This window comes from Macrotis lagotis, chromosome 2 (genome assembly GCF_037893015.1).
Source record: "Macrotis lagotis isolate mMagLag1 chromosome 2, bilby.v1.9.chrom.fasta, whole genome shotgun sequence".
In the NCBI taxonomy this organism is placed as follows: Eukaryota; Metazoa; Chordata; class Mammalia; order Peramelemorphia; family Peramelidae; genus Macrotis; species Macrotis lagotis.
The window spans coordinates 30,830,015-30,845,677 of NC_133659.1; the positions used below are offsets into that span (position 1 = coordinate 30,830,015).

Here is a 15,663-nt window from a genome sequence, read left to right on the forward strand (position 1 = left end):
GATGGAACCACTAAAGTCAGGCCCCTTAGACACAGAATACCAACTTAATATGGGAAGGTTGCATCTCTTGCTCCTGCCCCAATTCTTTTTTTTTTTTTTTTTTAAGGATTTTGCAAGGCAAATGGAGTTAAGTGGCTTGCCCAAGGCCACACAGCTAGGTAATTAATAAGTGTCTGAGGCTGGATTTGAGGCCTGTGCTCTATCCACGGCACCACCTAGCTGCCCCTGCCCCAGTTGGAAAAGTAACTGAAGTCAACAGCTCCATGGTTTTTCTTGTAAATTCCTTGGGAAAAGACTGATTCCATGGTTAGGCTCTCCCCTTTCTTCTCTCTATCAACAGGGCTCCCTGGGGCCTCCCCTTTTTATAACAAAGGCTCTTTAAAGGTAGGGCTGGGAGACACTTGGAGATTAGGGCCCTTGAGTCATTAAGTATTGCTTCAAAGAGATTTTTGTTGCCATTGGGTTTGAGCAATATTTATTAGGCTCCTACAGTCTGCCTACCCTATATTCAATGCTGGAAAGAGAACAATGAAAAAGGTCATAGTTCTTGATCTCAAGGAATTTGCAGTCTATAGTACCTTGGGTTCCAGTTGCTCAATCCCAGATCTTTGGAGCTGAAGGGTAAATGGGTGATCTCCATCCCTTGCCTAGGAACCCCCATTTTCATTGCATATCCCTGACCAAGCTAGAACAAAGCAGATAACATCATAGTAAAATCAAAGATAATAATAATAGTTGTTCTTTGAATTTCAAAGAAGATAGTGCCAACCAAGTTAATGGTGGCATGACAGAACATTATGTTTAAAATAGTGTGAGGTATATTGTGCCAAAGACATCTTTCTCACTTATCATTTCCAGAATCAATTCACTCCATGATCTGATTGATAGGAAACAGGATGTCTGGTGATAGCCTGGATACTGGAGGAGTCCTTGACCTTTGAGTAAGATTTCTTCAAAAAATAAAATAATTAACAAAGGCATAAGCTAAGCATCAAAGTGGTGAAGAGGTTATTAGGCCTTGTGTGACCATAGGCAAGTCATTTAACCCTGGTTGCCTCAAATCCAGGGCTATCTCTAATTGTCCTGATTCATATCTGGCCACTGGACCCAGATGGCTGCAGAAGAAAGTAAGTGAAGAAGTGAAGCTGGTGACTTTACACAGCACCCCCCCCCCCCCACTCAAATCCAATTCACAGTCATGGCACCACCTCACCTGATGTCATGGTGTCTTCGAGAATGAGGGATAAATATCATATTTCCTAAAGCGAACACTTCCCAAGCCTCTAAGGAAGGGTTTACTGAGGGTTTACCTCCAGTCTGTATTTTCCCTTCTCTGGCTTCTTAGCAGAGCCCTGAAGGCTAGGAACAGTACAAGAATTTAGGGAAAGGCTAAGACCTTAGAGTCTTGCTGGACTGATTCAAGGTCCCTCTATGTCTTATCTCCACCTCTGGCTTCCATGGCCTCCTTCAAATATCACTCAAATTCCATCTTCTGTAGAAGACCTTTCACCATCCCCAAACTGGGAATGCCTTCCCCATGAAGTTCCCTTCCATGGTCACTATATATCTTGTGTTGTGATACTTAAGAGTTCACTCTGTAAGAGAGGGTCTGACTACATGGACTCCCTGAGTCAGTCTTTTAAGGGTATGCCTGAGGGATTGGGGAAAATCTCTTCTCTAATGTCAACTCCCTTCATGTGTGTTCCCCTCTCCCAGACTTTTAACTCACTGATTAAATCACTGAGTTCCATGTAACCAATTAGTATCCACTAATTTTTTCAAAGGGATGTTTAATTTTCAGATATAGCAAGAAAAGAAATGCAGCACTTGTGGGATTGTGGGAAAGATGAGAATCAGTGAATGTTATCTGAACAGTGGTGTAAAGGACAGAATGAGATGGCGAATAAACAAAGATGGGGAAAGTTGGAATTTTGCATGAGAGATGGGAAAGTACTGTTGGATATTTAGTTTGGCTGAAACCAGGTGTGTTTTGGTAAACAATCAGCTCTCTCCAAAAATGTATGTACAACACACTTTTAAAAAATTTATGTAAGGCAATGGGGTTAAGTGACTTGCCCAAGGTCACACAACTAGGCAATTATTAAGTGTCTGAGGACAGATTTGAACTCAGGTCCTCCTAAATCCAGGGCTGGTTCTCTATCCACTGCACCACCTAGCTGCCCTATACATAACAAACTTTTAAATTTAATCTGTATTATTAAAATTTTATCCATCACTTTAAGTCTAGACATTCAACAAAACAACAAGCCTTCATATATAATGTTTGCTAATTTTCAAGGTGTAAATTTTCTTGCTGAAACTTTAACAATCAGCTCTTGAAAGGTCAAAGTGGTTCCAGCACATCCCTGATGAGCATATACTATGCTTGAAGGAAAATGGTAAGCCCAGAAAGGCGGATGGGAGTCAAACTGGGAGAGGACTTGAATGCCAAGTTAAGGGGTCTGCATTTTATTGTAAGGACAGGAGAGAGCTGCATGAAGAAGAGGTGATTTCTGGATATTCTGGATTTCTCCTCCTGGATATGTTTTTCTTTTTGAGTTTTTATTTCTCTTTCCTTGTTTTCCACCTCTCTGACTGCGTACTCATGCAATCTATATGACTATATGGCTTTCATTGTAGTAAGAGCATTACAAATATTGTCTCATTTGCTCTTCACAACCGCCCTTTGAGGTGAATGCTGTTATCACCATTTTCAGTTGAGAAAACTGAGGCAGAGGTTGGCTTTTTCAGAGTTATATAGGGAAGTTTATACTTTGTGGGATCATCATTCCTAATTGAGACGCTTACAAGTCTTTGTCCCACTCCCACTTTCCCTTAGTCTCTACACGCACTCTTGGAGATCTTATCAGTTTCTATGGGTTCTCTTGCCATCGGTATCCAGATGACTTCCAAAGCTATGTGACCAGCTTTAGACTCTGCTAAGCCCCATTCCAGAAACACCAACTGATCGACGGACATCTCTAATTAAATGTTCCCCAAGCATCTCAAACTCAATATGTCTCAAATGAACTCATTAGCCTTCTGCCAAGTCCAGTCCTTTCCCAGAATTCTATCTGTTGAGGGCCTCACTGTCCTGCCACTTCCCCCAGGTCCCCTGCCTTATCAGCACATTCTATGCTTTCTTCTTCTTCTCCCACCACATCCAATTGACTACTGAGTCTTGGTAATTCTACCGCCACTCTCTTACCTCTTTCCCCTTCTCTCCACCTCCACAGCTGTCATGCTGCTACTCAATTTCTCATTACCTCTTCCCTAGATAATTGCAATAACCTCATTGGAAAGTTGACTTTCAGGCATCCATCCACACAGCTACCAAAAAATAATCTCCTAATAGCCCAAGACTGACCATATTGCTCCTTTCTTCAAGAATTTTCAATGACTCCCTATTACCTCTAAGATGAAATGTAAACTTCTTAGGCTGTCACTTAAAACCTTTACAAACTGGTTCTTGTCTACTGATGTAGACTTAACTGATTTTCATTTTTTCTTCTACTTTTCTACCACACTCAGCTCCTTGCAGTGATTCCTAGACATTCCATTCCATCTCCTGTCTATGCTTTTGTTTAGGTTCTATGTCTGGAATGTTCTCCTTCCTACATCCACTTTTAGAATCCCTAGCTTCCTTCTAGGCTTAGAACATGGTCCAGAGATCATATTTTAAATCATAGGAGCAGATGAGTCATCAAATAAGAGTTTATAGAGAGAAAAGAGAGGATTCAAAGCTCTGTTGGCCTGCTCTTGTGTACTGATGGTAGCTCTGTGCTAGATACTACGGGTGTTGGACTTTGGAAGCTCTTAATTTGTTTTAGGGCCAGAGATTCAGACCAAGGGATAGTTAGACGGTTGGGTGTGAGTTTAGGACAGGCATGTTGCTGGAGGGAGAGAGAAATAGGAGGAGCTAGAACTGGAGAAATGTCACAGAGAGAGGGAGAGAGTTTGGGAAGGTGAGGTGGTCATCTTGGGAGAGGTGGAAGGTGATTGTAAGGGGAGGAGGAGGGTGTGGCTGGCTCCCAGAACAATCTGTCCTGGAGATGGCTGTTCAGAGGCCTTACAGTAGTGATCATTGGGACTGGAGCCAGGAGGGATAGTGTTCAGAGCTAGGGCTTTCTAGTATCTCATCACTCTACCTTGGGCAGATCACATCTGGAATACTGTCTTTGTTTAGGAAGGATAAGAGTTGATGAGCTGGAAAGCATTCAGAAGAGAAATTAGGATGGGGATGGGCCAGAATGTTCCTCACTTGAAGGAACTGGGCATGCTTAGTCTGGAGAAAAGACATGGGTTGGGAGTGGGATGGGAACACTGCGTTCTTGAGTCTGAAGGTCTACAACTCAGAAGTATTAGACTTGTTCTGCTTGGCTTCCCTTAGAAGGAAGAACCAGGAGAGCTAGGCGGCAGTCAGAAAGAATTGAATGTAAGAAGTTTCCTCAGAATGAGAGCTGTTCTACATTGGTGTGGCTGCTTTGGGAGGAAGGGAGCCCACCCGCATTGGACATCTCCAAGTCTGGGTTAGGTGACTATGTAGGAGATAGTCTACAAAGGGTTTCTTATTCAGCATTGGCAGGTTTGTGATTCTGTGGCTCTGGGTCACTTTATTACTGTAAATCTCAGTTGCTGCATCTGTGAAATAGGAGAAGTAATCCCTTTCCACACTCGTACATTGGCTGTGAGGAGGGGGCTTCATCAGTTTGAATACCTAAAGAAATAGGAGCTACTTCCACTATTTAGAACCCTTTAAGGATGGCTGCAGACAATATTCACAGGTTTAGACAACACCTATAATGACATGATCTGAATGTGAGGATCCAGGGGCCAGAAGTGGGAACTTTTGGCTTCAAATCCAATGGGGAGCTAAGGTCATTTAAGGTCAGGAGAGGACTCCTGTGGAAGACCCCCAGAGGAAGAAACTGGCCTCAGACATTTACTATCTCCTCCCATGTACTTCACTTATCTTCCAGTGTTATCATCTCTAGCCCCCTCCTCACTCTGGTTGACCTCTCTGGCATCAGGAAGACCTGAGTTCAAATGTGACCTTAGACAATCCTTAGGTAGGTCACTCTACCTCAGTCTCCTCACCTGTGTGTACAATGGGAGTATTAACAGGACCCAAGGTTGTTGTTAGGATCAGATGAGATAATATTTGTAAAGTGCTTGTCATGGAGCTTGATCCCTTCTCCCTCTGGTCACCTCCAAGGGCTCAGGAGACTTCCTGGATGTGCTTCTCAGAGCTGACCATTGTTTTCCAGGTGGGGCTGGGCAGACCTGAAGACAGGAGGATTCCCCTGGCTTTTCCCTGACTTCACAAATCCTCCACACCTTGTCTGTTTCTCGGGTTGGGCTGGGCATGGTACCAGTTCCTGGTTCTCTGTCAGTCATTATATACAACCAGTTCTTCGGGAGAGACCTCTCATTTTGCAATCTGTGATCTCAGCCAGCCCAGCTCTGGCCTCCCCAGGGAGCTGTCAGGGGGAGGGGCAGACCAGGAGGCCTGGGAGGCAATGGGGAGCTCAGGACATAGAGATTAGGGGCCCTGGGGGGGGGGCACATAGAATCAACATCCCCAAGGTCTCCAGAACTGCCTCTTTCTCTTTCCCCACCTTTTCCTGTCCCTCTCCCAGAGGTCTGAAGAATGAGCAGAAGGTTCCCAGACCAGGCCCAGCCAGACCAGGGCTTAGTGCCAGTGGTAGGTGGGGCTGGTTGGGAAGAGGCTGGCCCAGTTAGGAGAGGTGGGGCAGGAGGAGTTGCTGACCCACCATCTCATTGTCAGAGCTGGGGAGGGCGGGTCCTCTAGGTCCCCACCTGGGGGCCCAGCCCAGGACGAGTTTCTGCCACAGAGGCCAGAGAGGAACTTCTGCTACAGGGAGCAGAGGGGAGAGTAAGGAAGGAACTTTGTTTGCCCGCTCGTCCAGACATGGAAACCCTTGAATTAGTCTTCCTCTGCCTGCTTGTGGCGGCAGAACCTGTCACCTGTCAACAAGGTAACCTTGGGGTTATCTTGGGGTGGGGTGGGGCTGGAGGTTTTCCTGGAAAGTCAGTTCCCCAAGGTAGGGTCAGTGCCAGATTCTGGTTAATAGACTGGATTCTCAGGTAAACAGTTCTGTACTGAAACCGAGACAATCTTGTCCTGGGAAAGAATACCAGTCTAGGAGTCACAAGACCTGGGCAGTGCTATTGGTCTGATCACTGGCTTTCTGGGACAATTTGGGCTTCTCACTTCCCCTTTATGGGCCTCAGTTTCCCCATTTATTTATTTATTTTTGTTTTTTTTTTTTAAGGTTTTTGCAAGGCAAATGGGGTTAAGTGGCTTGCCCAAGGCCACACAGCTAGGTTATTATTAAGTGTCTGAGTCCGGATTTGAACCCAGGTTCTCCTGACTCCAGGGCCTAGCTGCCCCTCAGTTTCCCCATTTAATAAATGATGGGGTTACATGAGAGGATTTTTGAGGTCTCTCCCAAGCCTGACATAATGTCGTAGGATGCTCTGCCCTAAGAAGGCACTTTTTTCTAGCATTTCTTCTGGTCCTGACTTGCCGTGTTCTGTATTCTCAGAGCCCTCCCAGCTCTGACATTCCCTGCTCTAGGATCTCAGAGTTCTTCTAGTGCTGATCTCTCTTCTCTGATCTATAGATCCTCTCTTAGTCCCTTTCTCTTCTCCAGCCCACCTCCAACTCTGCCATTCCTTTGACTTAGGGTTCTATGAGATGCCGGATTTTCTTTAGGACTTTGGATATAGGGGTTCATGCTCTTTCCTTTCAATCCCTACCTGGTCTTCCACTCATTTCAAAGTCAAGAATGGAAACGAGGGTTATACCCCCTTCAAGTTAGGGGAAATAGATCCCTTTGGTCATACAATCACATCCTCAGAGCTGGATGAAATCTCAGAGGTATCTAGTTCAACCTATGGTCATATTATGTCAGACCCGGGAGAGACTTCAGGGCAAGAATGTCTCAGCTCTTTTGTGATTCAGTTTCCCCATCTATGAAATGAGTCTAACAGTATTAATTAAGCATCCAAATCTGAATTTACCTCAGAAGGTACCAGATTAGTGGCAAGGATGGGTGACTGACATATTATTACAACAGATGTTTATAGATGGAGGATGGGGTAAAATGGTCAATTCTAGGGTAGACTGGGAAAGGACTTTGCACAGTGAGGAGGTAATCATATTACTCAAGGAAAATGACCTTAGATTCTCTCTCGTCTCTAGATTCCTGTCCTTAGGGGATCATACTGTTATGTTTGACTTTGGGGTGGATTGGAATCAGAGCAGAAAGAGCTGGACTGAAAATTGAGAGATTGAGTAACTGTACTACAGATTGCTGATGTGACATTGAACCCTTTCCTTCTCTGGGCTTAGTTTCCTCCTGAGGCAAACAAGGGAGAGAGTGGGGCTTCCAACCATCACCCCCTGTGAAATGAGCACTTGCTAGCCATATGTTCTTGAACAAAGGACTCCTGTAATCTGAGGGGTCAACTTTTTTTCAATTGAAAAAGGGAGGCTAACAGCATTTAGACCATCGATCTCCTAGAGCTCTTGAGAGGTGGGTCCTTTGTTGCAGAGGGAGCCAGTGTGTCAGAGTATAGAGAAGTGCCAGTGATGCTGGTGGGAGGAGGAGAGGGGGTTTAAAGTGGAGACTGAGGGAGATAATGGAATATCAGAGCAGTGAAGGGTCCGAGAACACAGAACAGAGAATGGCAGAACTTGCAAGGACCTCAAGGAGGGATCCAGATACAATTGAAAGACCCCCAATGGCTTTGGGGTTAGAGGTTGTTGTTGCTCAATCATTTTTCTTTGTGACTCCATTTGAGGTTTTCTTGGCAGAGATACTGAAGTGGTTTGTCATTTCCATCTCTAGCTCTTTACAGAGGAGGAAACTGAGGCAAATAGGGTGAAGAAACTTATCCAGGGTCACACGGCTAGGAAGTGTTTGAGGCTGGATTTGAACCCAGAAAGATGAGTCTTTCTGACTCCAGGCTCAGTGCTCTGTGCATTCTGGTGACATTTAGCTGCCCTCTGGGATCAGAGACTCAGATCCTAGGTCAAAATCCTACCTCTTCCATTTACTGTCTATGTATACTTAGAAGTTGCTTAACTTTTCTGAGCCTCATTTTCTTCATCTGTAAAATTGATTACATGGCCTCTGGGGTCCTTCTCAGTTCTACCCTTATGATCCTATGATCTTAGAACATAGAAAGTTATTACCAAGAGGGCTTTGAGAATGTAACATAGTAAATGTTAGGGCTGGCAGGGGTTTCAGACATAAATTTGTTCCACTTTCATTTTAGAGACAACGAAATAGATTTCTTATTAAATATTTTATTTATTTTTTCCAATTATATGCAGTGGTAGTTTTCTTTTCTTTTCTTTTCTTTTCTTTTCTTTTCTTTTCTTTTCTTTTCTTTTCTTTTCTTTTCTTTTCTTTTCTTTTCTTTTCTTTTCTTTTCTTTTCTTTTCTTTGCAAGGCAATGGGATTAAGTGGCTTGTCCAAGGCCACAAAGCTAGGCAATTATTAAGTGTCTGAGGTCGGATTTGAACTCAGGTCCTCCTAACTCCAGGGCTGGTGCTCTATCCATTGTGCCACCTAGCTGCCCCATTACCATCATTTTAAAGGGGAGAAAGGGAAGGCATTCCAAGGGAGATGATTCTTCCTTAGGGTGATTCAGCAGCAGTCCAAGGATGTTCTTTCTACTAAAGGATAATAGTAAGCATTATTTTAGGGGGTTGGCTTCCCCAGTCTTTCCTTGGAGAAAGAAGGGACAGCCTAGCATGAGGCCTGAAGTTATGAAGCCATGAATAGATTTTTTTTTTGTGGGGGAGGAAGAAGGGCAGAGGACACTTGTAGCTAAACGAGGGAAAAGAAGACTTCAAAATCGACACATTCCCCAGATCTATCAAAGCCAGAGACTTCCTATTTTACCCCACAGGTTTCTGTCAGGAAAACAGTGCCCTGAGACAATGTTGCCAACCATACCTTGATAACATGGTGACTTTGGCCTTGGGCATGTTGAAGAAGGATGGTTATCCCCAAATAGCCTTGTACTCACTGTCCTATCAAGTCAGATAAGGGAGGGACTCCCCTGACCCAGGGACCTCCCTTCACTAGTTTTTTCCCTAAGCTGTAATACATAACATGAAAAATGGAAGCAAAAACAGCAGGAAGGCTTTAGGTTAGGTCAAGAAAGACTTCCAGTGGTGAATTAGGTGTGAGTGGAGGGGTGTCTTTCTCCTCCCTTTCCATTAAAAAAAAAGAATTCTCTCCCTCCTGATATCTGGTCTCCTAGTTTCCTGCCTTCCTTCAACTGTCACCTTCTATAGGAAATCTTTCTCGATCTGTCCTAATTCCGGTGCCTTGCTTTTATTTATTTCCGAATTATCTTGAATAGAACTTGTCTCCCTCAAGACTGTCATCTTCTTGAGAAGTTTTGTACATGCTTAATCCAAGTCTAATACATAAGGGGTACTTGATATTTCAGCAGTGACCCGCTGCCATGTCATATTCATTTTGAGCATGCAGTCCACCAAGACCCTCTGATCTTTTCCAGATGAACTATTCTATAGCTTTTGCTTTCCTGTTTTGTATTTCTTGTGAGAATTATGTTTTAAACCCAAATGTAAGATGTTACATTTATAATTATTATATCTTCCCTTCTTCGATTCAGTGCTTTGTTCTAATCCAGCTGCCAAAGCTTGTGATCACCTTGGACCCCAGCTTTTTTTTTTTCTGTAAGATGAAGTCCTGCATCCTCCTCTCTCATTTTCTTTTTCCCTAGGTCTGGGGAATCTGGAGCCATGGATGCAGGGCTTGATCGCTGTGGCTGTATTTCTGGCCCTTGTGGCCATAGCTTTTGCTGTTAATCACTTCTGGTGCCAGGAGGATCTGTAAGTGACACTTTTGGTACCTCTCTTCCCTATGACCTCTCTTGTGTTCCTCTCTTCTGTCTTAGGGAGGCAATATGATTTGGTGGAGTGAGATTCATGAGTTAGGTGTCACTGGACTGGGGTTCTTATCCAGGTGAGGGACTGGTTTATTTCATGACCTTGGGCAAGTCACTTCCCTCTCTGAACTTCAGTTCCCTAATTTGTAAAATGGAGTTAAAGCTGCCTCACAAGGGCTTTGTCAGCATTTTAGGAAAGAAAGAATAAGTACTTGGGAAATTGTTGCGTGTAAGAGTATTATTACATGGAGAGGGTCATTATTATTATCATTGTTATAGCTTCCCTCTCCATGGGATGGGCTATGGCCCTCTGAAGTAGTCAGTCTTCCCTGCTGTGCTCCCAGTCTAATGTATTCAGTCAAATGGGGGAGGTGAGCGGGAGAGTGATGTCTGAATAAGGTTGGGCCCCAACTTGTGTAATGAGAAGTGTTTGATAGGCAAATTTGATAGACAAGTGCCAAGATCTTTAACCCTTTTGGGATTCTGAAGGAAGGAGAAACTCTACCTTTTCTGCCCCCTTCCACTTTCTTCAACCTCCTCCCCTCCCTTCTGCTTCTCCTCCTTACTTTTTCCTCCTCTTTTGCCCTCTCTTCTTCTGTTCTTTTGCTTCCTCTGCACTTGTTTCTTTGTCCTCCTTTCTCTTCCCTCCTAACCTTTTCTTGCCTTTTCTTGTTTCTTTTTTTCCTTCTTCTACTTTTCTTTTTCTGGTTCTTCTTCCCCCAACATCTCTCCTCCCTTTCCCTTCTTCCTTTGTTTCATCATCCTCATGCTCGAGTTTTGTGTAAAATCTCCCACAGTGACCTCAATCCTTTGTTGGCCTGGTGAGGAGCTTGGACTGGTAACAGAATTGAGTTATAGGAACATTTAACAGAATCTCAGGAAGGTAGGGAGCTAAAACCATCTTACTCTCTTTCACTCTTTCAGTCAGATGTCAGGTTTTGCTAATGTCTACATCCACCACAATTCTGCAATTTGATCCCTTCTCTCCACTCAAACATTGACTATTTCAGGACCTCATTCCCTCTGTCCTGAACTATTGCCTCTCAATTGGTCTCCCTACCTCAAAGATCTTTCAGCTCCAATGCGTCATTCACACAGTAGCCAAGTGATTATTTTTAAGTACAGATCTGATCATGGCACTCCCCCACTTCATGAATTCTTGTGACTCCCTGGCATAAAATATAAATTCCTTCAAGAGACTTTTAAAGCTTTTCTTAAGCTCTACAATCTAAGCAGACCTGCCTTCTTGCTCTTCTTCCAATATGCCATTCCAGATCTCATCTCTATGACTTGACATGGCTTCTTCCCCTTATGCCTGAAATACCTCTCCTCTCCTGTACCTCATGGACTCAGATAATTTCTTCAAGATTCAGTTTGAACATCACCTTCCACTGGAAATCTTTCCTGATTTCCTCAGCTATCTGGTCTCTCCCCAAACCCCTTTGTATTCATTTTGTGTTGATTCTGTGCACACATACACAAACTCAAGTTATCTTTCCTGATAGGACTCAAGTTTTTGCTTTTGTATCCCTAGTCTCTAGCATAGCCCCTGCGAAATCATTGATTTATTGGTTAAGGATAGAGAAAACTTTTTATTATTACTTTCTACTCTAGAACACATCCTCCTCAATTGCCCTTAGACTCCATTCAGAGATGGGATGAGGGCAATGCATTCAGAGAGGTTCTGTGACCTCACCTAGCCAGATCACATAGCACCAGAATCTTGGGATTCAACTTCGCATCATCTGACTCCACAGAATCTCAGAATATTAGTAACCACCTAGTTTTGTTCATACTTATAAAAGAATTCCTTGACAATATCTCCAATACTTTCATGTTTAGCCTCTGCCTGAATAACTCCAGTGACAGAGAACTCACCACCTTTTGAGGAAGCCCCTTCCACTCTGGGGCATCTTTCTTTGTTAGGAACCTATTGCAGACCTAAATGGACACCTCTCTAAGTTCCTCCATTGGTTCTGGTTCTGTTTGAACCAAGCAGGACAAATCCAATTCTCTTCTAGATGATAACACTTCAGATGCTTTTGGGATTGCCCAGTGAAGAAGTTAATGGTTGCTAAGGGCAGTGGAAGCCATCTACTCCAACCCTCTCATTTATAGAACTTTGCACATTTCTTCCCTAATTGGGAACTGTGATTTCATGGGATAAGGAATTTTTGGTGAGGAAACTCTCTTGAATCAGTGTCCCTCACTTTTTTTTTTTTTAGAATTTTGGAAGGCAAATGGGGTTAAGTGGCTTGCCCAAGGCCACACAGCTAGGTAATTATTAAGTGTCTGAGGCTGGATTTGAATTCTGGTACTCCTGACTCCAGGGCCCATGCTCTATCCACTGTGCCACCTAGCCACCCCTCCTCACTTTGTTTTTTATATTGCTTTGATGAATTAAAGTGCAAAGCCCTATTTCATTCCCATTAAGCCTTCCACTTGCACACTCCCAGTTCCCTCAGTTGGCCCTCACAAAGCATTAGCTTGAAACTCTTCATTATTCTTGTCAGCTTCTTCCAGACCTTGCTGATTAATGTCCCCCCGGAAAGGTGGAACCTGGAGGTAAACGCAAGATGAAAGATGAGGTCAGACTAGGGTAAAGGACAGAGACCTCATCACCCCCTTTTTTCAGACCACATCCTTTCTTTCAAGTCAAATTTAAAAAAATTAGTTATATATTCACATTGATCTTGTCAATGCATTGAGCTCTCTAGATCTTTTTTCATACTTGCTGCTGAGTGGTTGTAAAATTGTTTTCTCTTTTTTTAGCTCAAAAATTCATCCCTACTAAATTTCATCTAATGAGAGTAAGCCCAATATTACAGCCTTTGGAGAATTTTTTGGAGTCTGATTCTATTATCCAAAGTCTTAGAAATTCAGGACTTTTCCCATCGAGCTTTAATTTTTTGGCCTGAGGAGTCCCCTTCTTCCTGATGCTACTGCTGAGCATGGGAAACTGGTTAGGAGACATGTCAAGTAAATCCCAATTGTAAGAACACTGGATTTCCTGTCTAAGAACTTGGGGTCAAATCCTGCCCTTACTACTTTGAGGAAATCACCTAACTCTGGTCTGAGTTTCCTCCTCTGTAAAATGGGAAGGTTATATTAGATGGTCTTTGAGGTTCCTTCAAGGTTTGGTCCTCAGGGTCTCATCCTTTACCTTGAAAACTCACAATAAGTATAATTCTGCCACACACACACACACACACACACACACACACACACACACACACACACCCCAATACTGAGGACCTGAGCTGATAGTCTAGGTCTTGAGGGAATCACATAACCTCCTGCAAACTGGTGATCAGGAAGGTGCCTCTTAGACAGTTGTAAAAATGGGAAGGAAGGACGGGTTCAGCAATTGTATTGCAAAGAAACTACCCCAGAGAAACAGTGCAAGTCCACCAAGAGTTGTGACAATATTTGCAAGTCCATTATACCCAGCTTGGTGAGGAGATGCTCAGGAGAGAAATTGAGAATGTGAATAGGAGACATGACATTCCCTGACCCTGGAGAAGCACCATCTCCATGTGGGTCTTACCCCACTGTGGGGATGAATGAGATAGACTGGTACACACTGATCTTTGGTGGGGCGTATTCTGTTAACAGGGATCCTGTGACGATGGTCATGTCTGTTGGAGGCAAAGCAGATGGAACCTTGGCAGGGATGGATGGAAGGTATTCACCAATGGCTTTGAGCTTCAGGTAAGCTTGCCCTAGGGTTCCCTCTCTGAACCAGATCTTGACCTTGACACTGACCATAACTGGGATTCTTACTCTGGCCCTGATCTTGGTGCTGATCTAGATTGTGACTTGGACCCTACAGGGTCTTTGAAGAAAACCATCAGTGGACAGACTTTCCCTGCCATGGACGAGGGAGGGTACAAATACCTGTATAAAGACTCATCTACCCCAGCAGACATACTTGCCTTGGTCTCAGATGGGACCTATAGGTGGTTTGGCCAGCGTGCCAAAGGACAAGGTTTACTCTGTGGTTTTGGGTGTAGAGAGAGAGATTATTTAGTTAGGTTGTTAAAGACAGCATTAGAACTCATGTCTCCCACACTCCCATGTCTAACCTTTTGTTTATTATATTATTTAGTTGAATCAGTGAGAAGCATGTTGAGGAGGAAAGAAGCTCAATTGAAGGGCTGGGGCTGGGTGAGGAGATAAACATTTGTTGTAGGGGAGAATGTATTTTAGGAAGGGGATGGAGCTTCAGGAAGAAGAAACGTTCACTGTTGGAAAGGGAATCTTGTAAGGGGGTGGACAGGATTAGTCAAAGAATGGTTCCCAGAGCACATGTTCAAGCAAACTGATTGGGTTTTAGCTTCAGAAGCCCAATCAGTTTGACAATGTCATGCTGTCTTTGCTTGTAATATGCTTGGCCTGGAAGTGGGATGGACAGGAGGGAGGTGGAGGTGGAAGGAGGGATATGGCTGAGTCCAATTCTGACTTCTTCCATTGGATCTACACCGTGTGATCTTGAACAGATTCTTTCCCTTCCATGGGTCTCAGTCCCCCCCGCCCCGGTCATATGAAGGGTGCAGGTGGGGTAAGATGTTTTCTAAATCATTTCCAGCTCTGCCATTCTGTGATTCTGCCTGGGACCATTTAACTCCTGCAATCCTGGTGTGGAGGGAGCTAGGGTGGGAGCAGTGTCCTTGTGAAGGAGTGGATGTAAATAGCTTCTTGGTCTTTGCCCTTTCAGGTCCAGTGAACACAAAAATGCCTACGAGAATGAGAATGTGATGGAAGATATACCGGGAATCCGGAGCACACCCATGTGACCTTCCCAATCCATCTCCCTAGCCTTTCCTGGCTTCCCTGCTGGGCAGACTTCAACAGCTCTAAAGGCTCTCTGGGCATTTCTTGAAGAAATCGCCACTGCTCCACCTATGTTTTGTGCTTTTTCTGTAACATAAGTCATCCTTTCTCTAAGCCATTTATACCCTTTCACCCATCTTCTTTATTAGGGTTCAGTTTGGGGCCAGGACTGGGGCTCAGATTGAAGTTGGCCTTAGGGGTCAATCTGGAGTTTGGTACCCACTTAACTATCCTGCTCTGAGATCCATCTGAGACTTTGGGATCTGCAGTGCTGAGCTTTGATCAGGTGGGGTTAAATTTGGTCCCAAATACTAATGCCTCTTGCTTTGAAATGGCTTTTATTTCTGTGAAATAAAGACATTTTGTATTTGTTCTCAACAATGGCTCAGAGAGATATTCTGTAATCATTGCTTGCCCACTCCCTTCTGCTTGCCCCTTGTCCCCTGTCAGTGGTCACTATCCGGTCTGTATATTTTGGGCATTTGGGAATACTCGGTGAATCAAACACATTCATTTTTCCTTCTAGTTTTGCATCACCTGGAGCTATGGTATGCATGCCTCCTATTCAGTGGATGGCAGCTTTGGAGACAAAAGCCTGGATTGGAATTCTATGTTAGACAGTTGCTAACTGTGGGTCCCTATGTATGGAAAATCATTGCCTTTGAGTTTCACAGGATTGGCCCAAATGATCTCCAAATTGTTTCCCAGGTCTAAAAACATGATCCTGCAACTTATATTAAAACATATAGGAGGGGGGTGGCTAGGTGGTACAGTGAATAGAGCACCAGTCCTGGAGTCAGGAGTACCTGGGTTCAAATCTGGTCTCAGAAACTTAATTTACCTAGCTGTGTGGCCTTGGGCAAGCCACTTAAT

The 15,663-nt window shown here is 44.0% G+C and overlaps 1 protein-coding gene across 1 annotated transcript; it reads left to right on the forward strand.

Annotated features, from left to right (window-relative positions):
• Window positions 1-5,780: 5,780 nt before the first annotated feature.
• Window positions 5,781-15,171, forward strand: LOC141512505 (PDZK1-interacting protein 1-like). Its single transcript, XM_074221503.1, has 4 exons — window positions 5,781-5,999; window positions 9,793-9,901; window positions 13,573-13,668; window positions 14,675-15,171. Exons 1-4 carry the CDS (start codon window positions 5,933-5,935, stop codon window positions 14,751-14,753), a joined length of 351 nt encoding a protein of 116 aa, XP_074077604.1. The 5' UTR covers window positions 5,781-5,932; the 3' UTR covers window positions 14,754-15,171.
• Window positions 15,172-15,663: the final 492 nt, after the last annotated feature.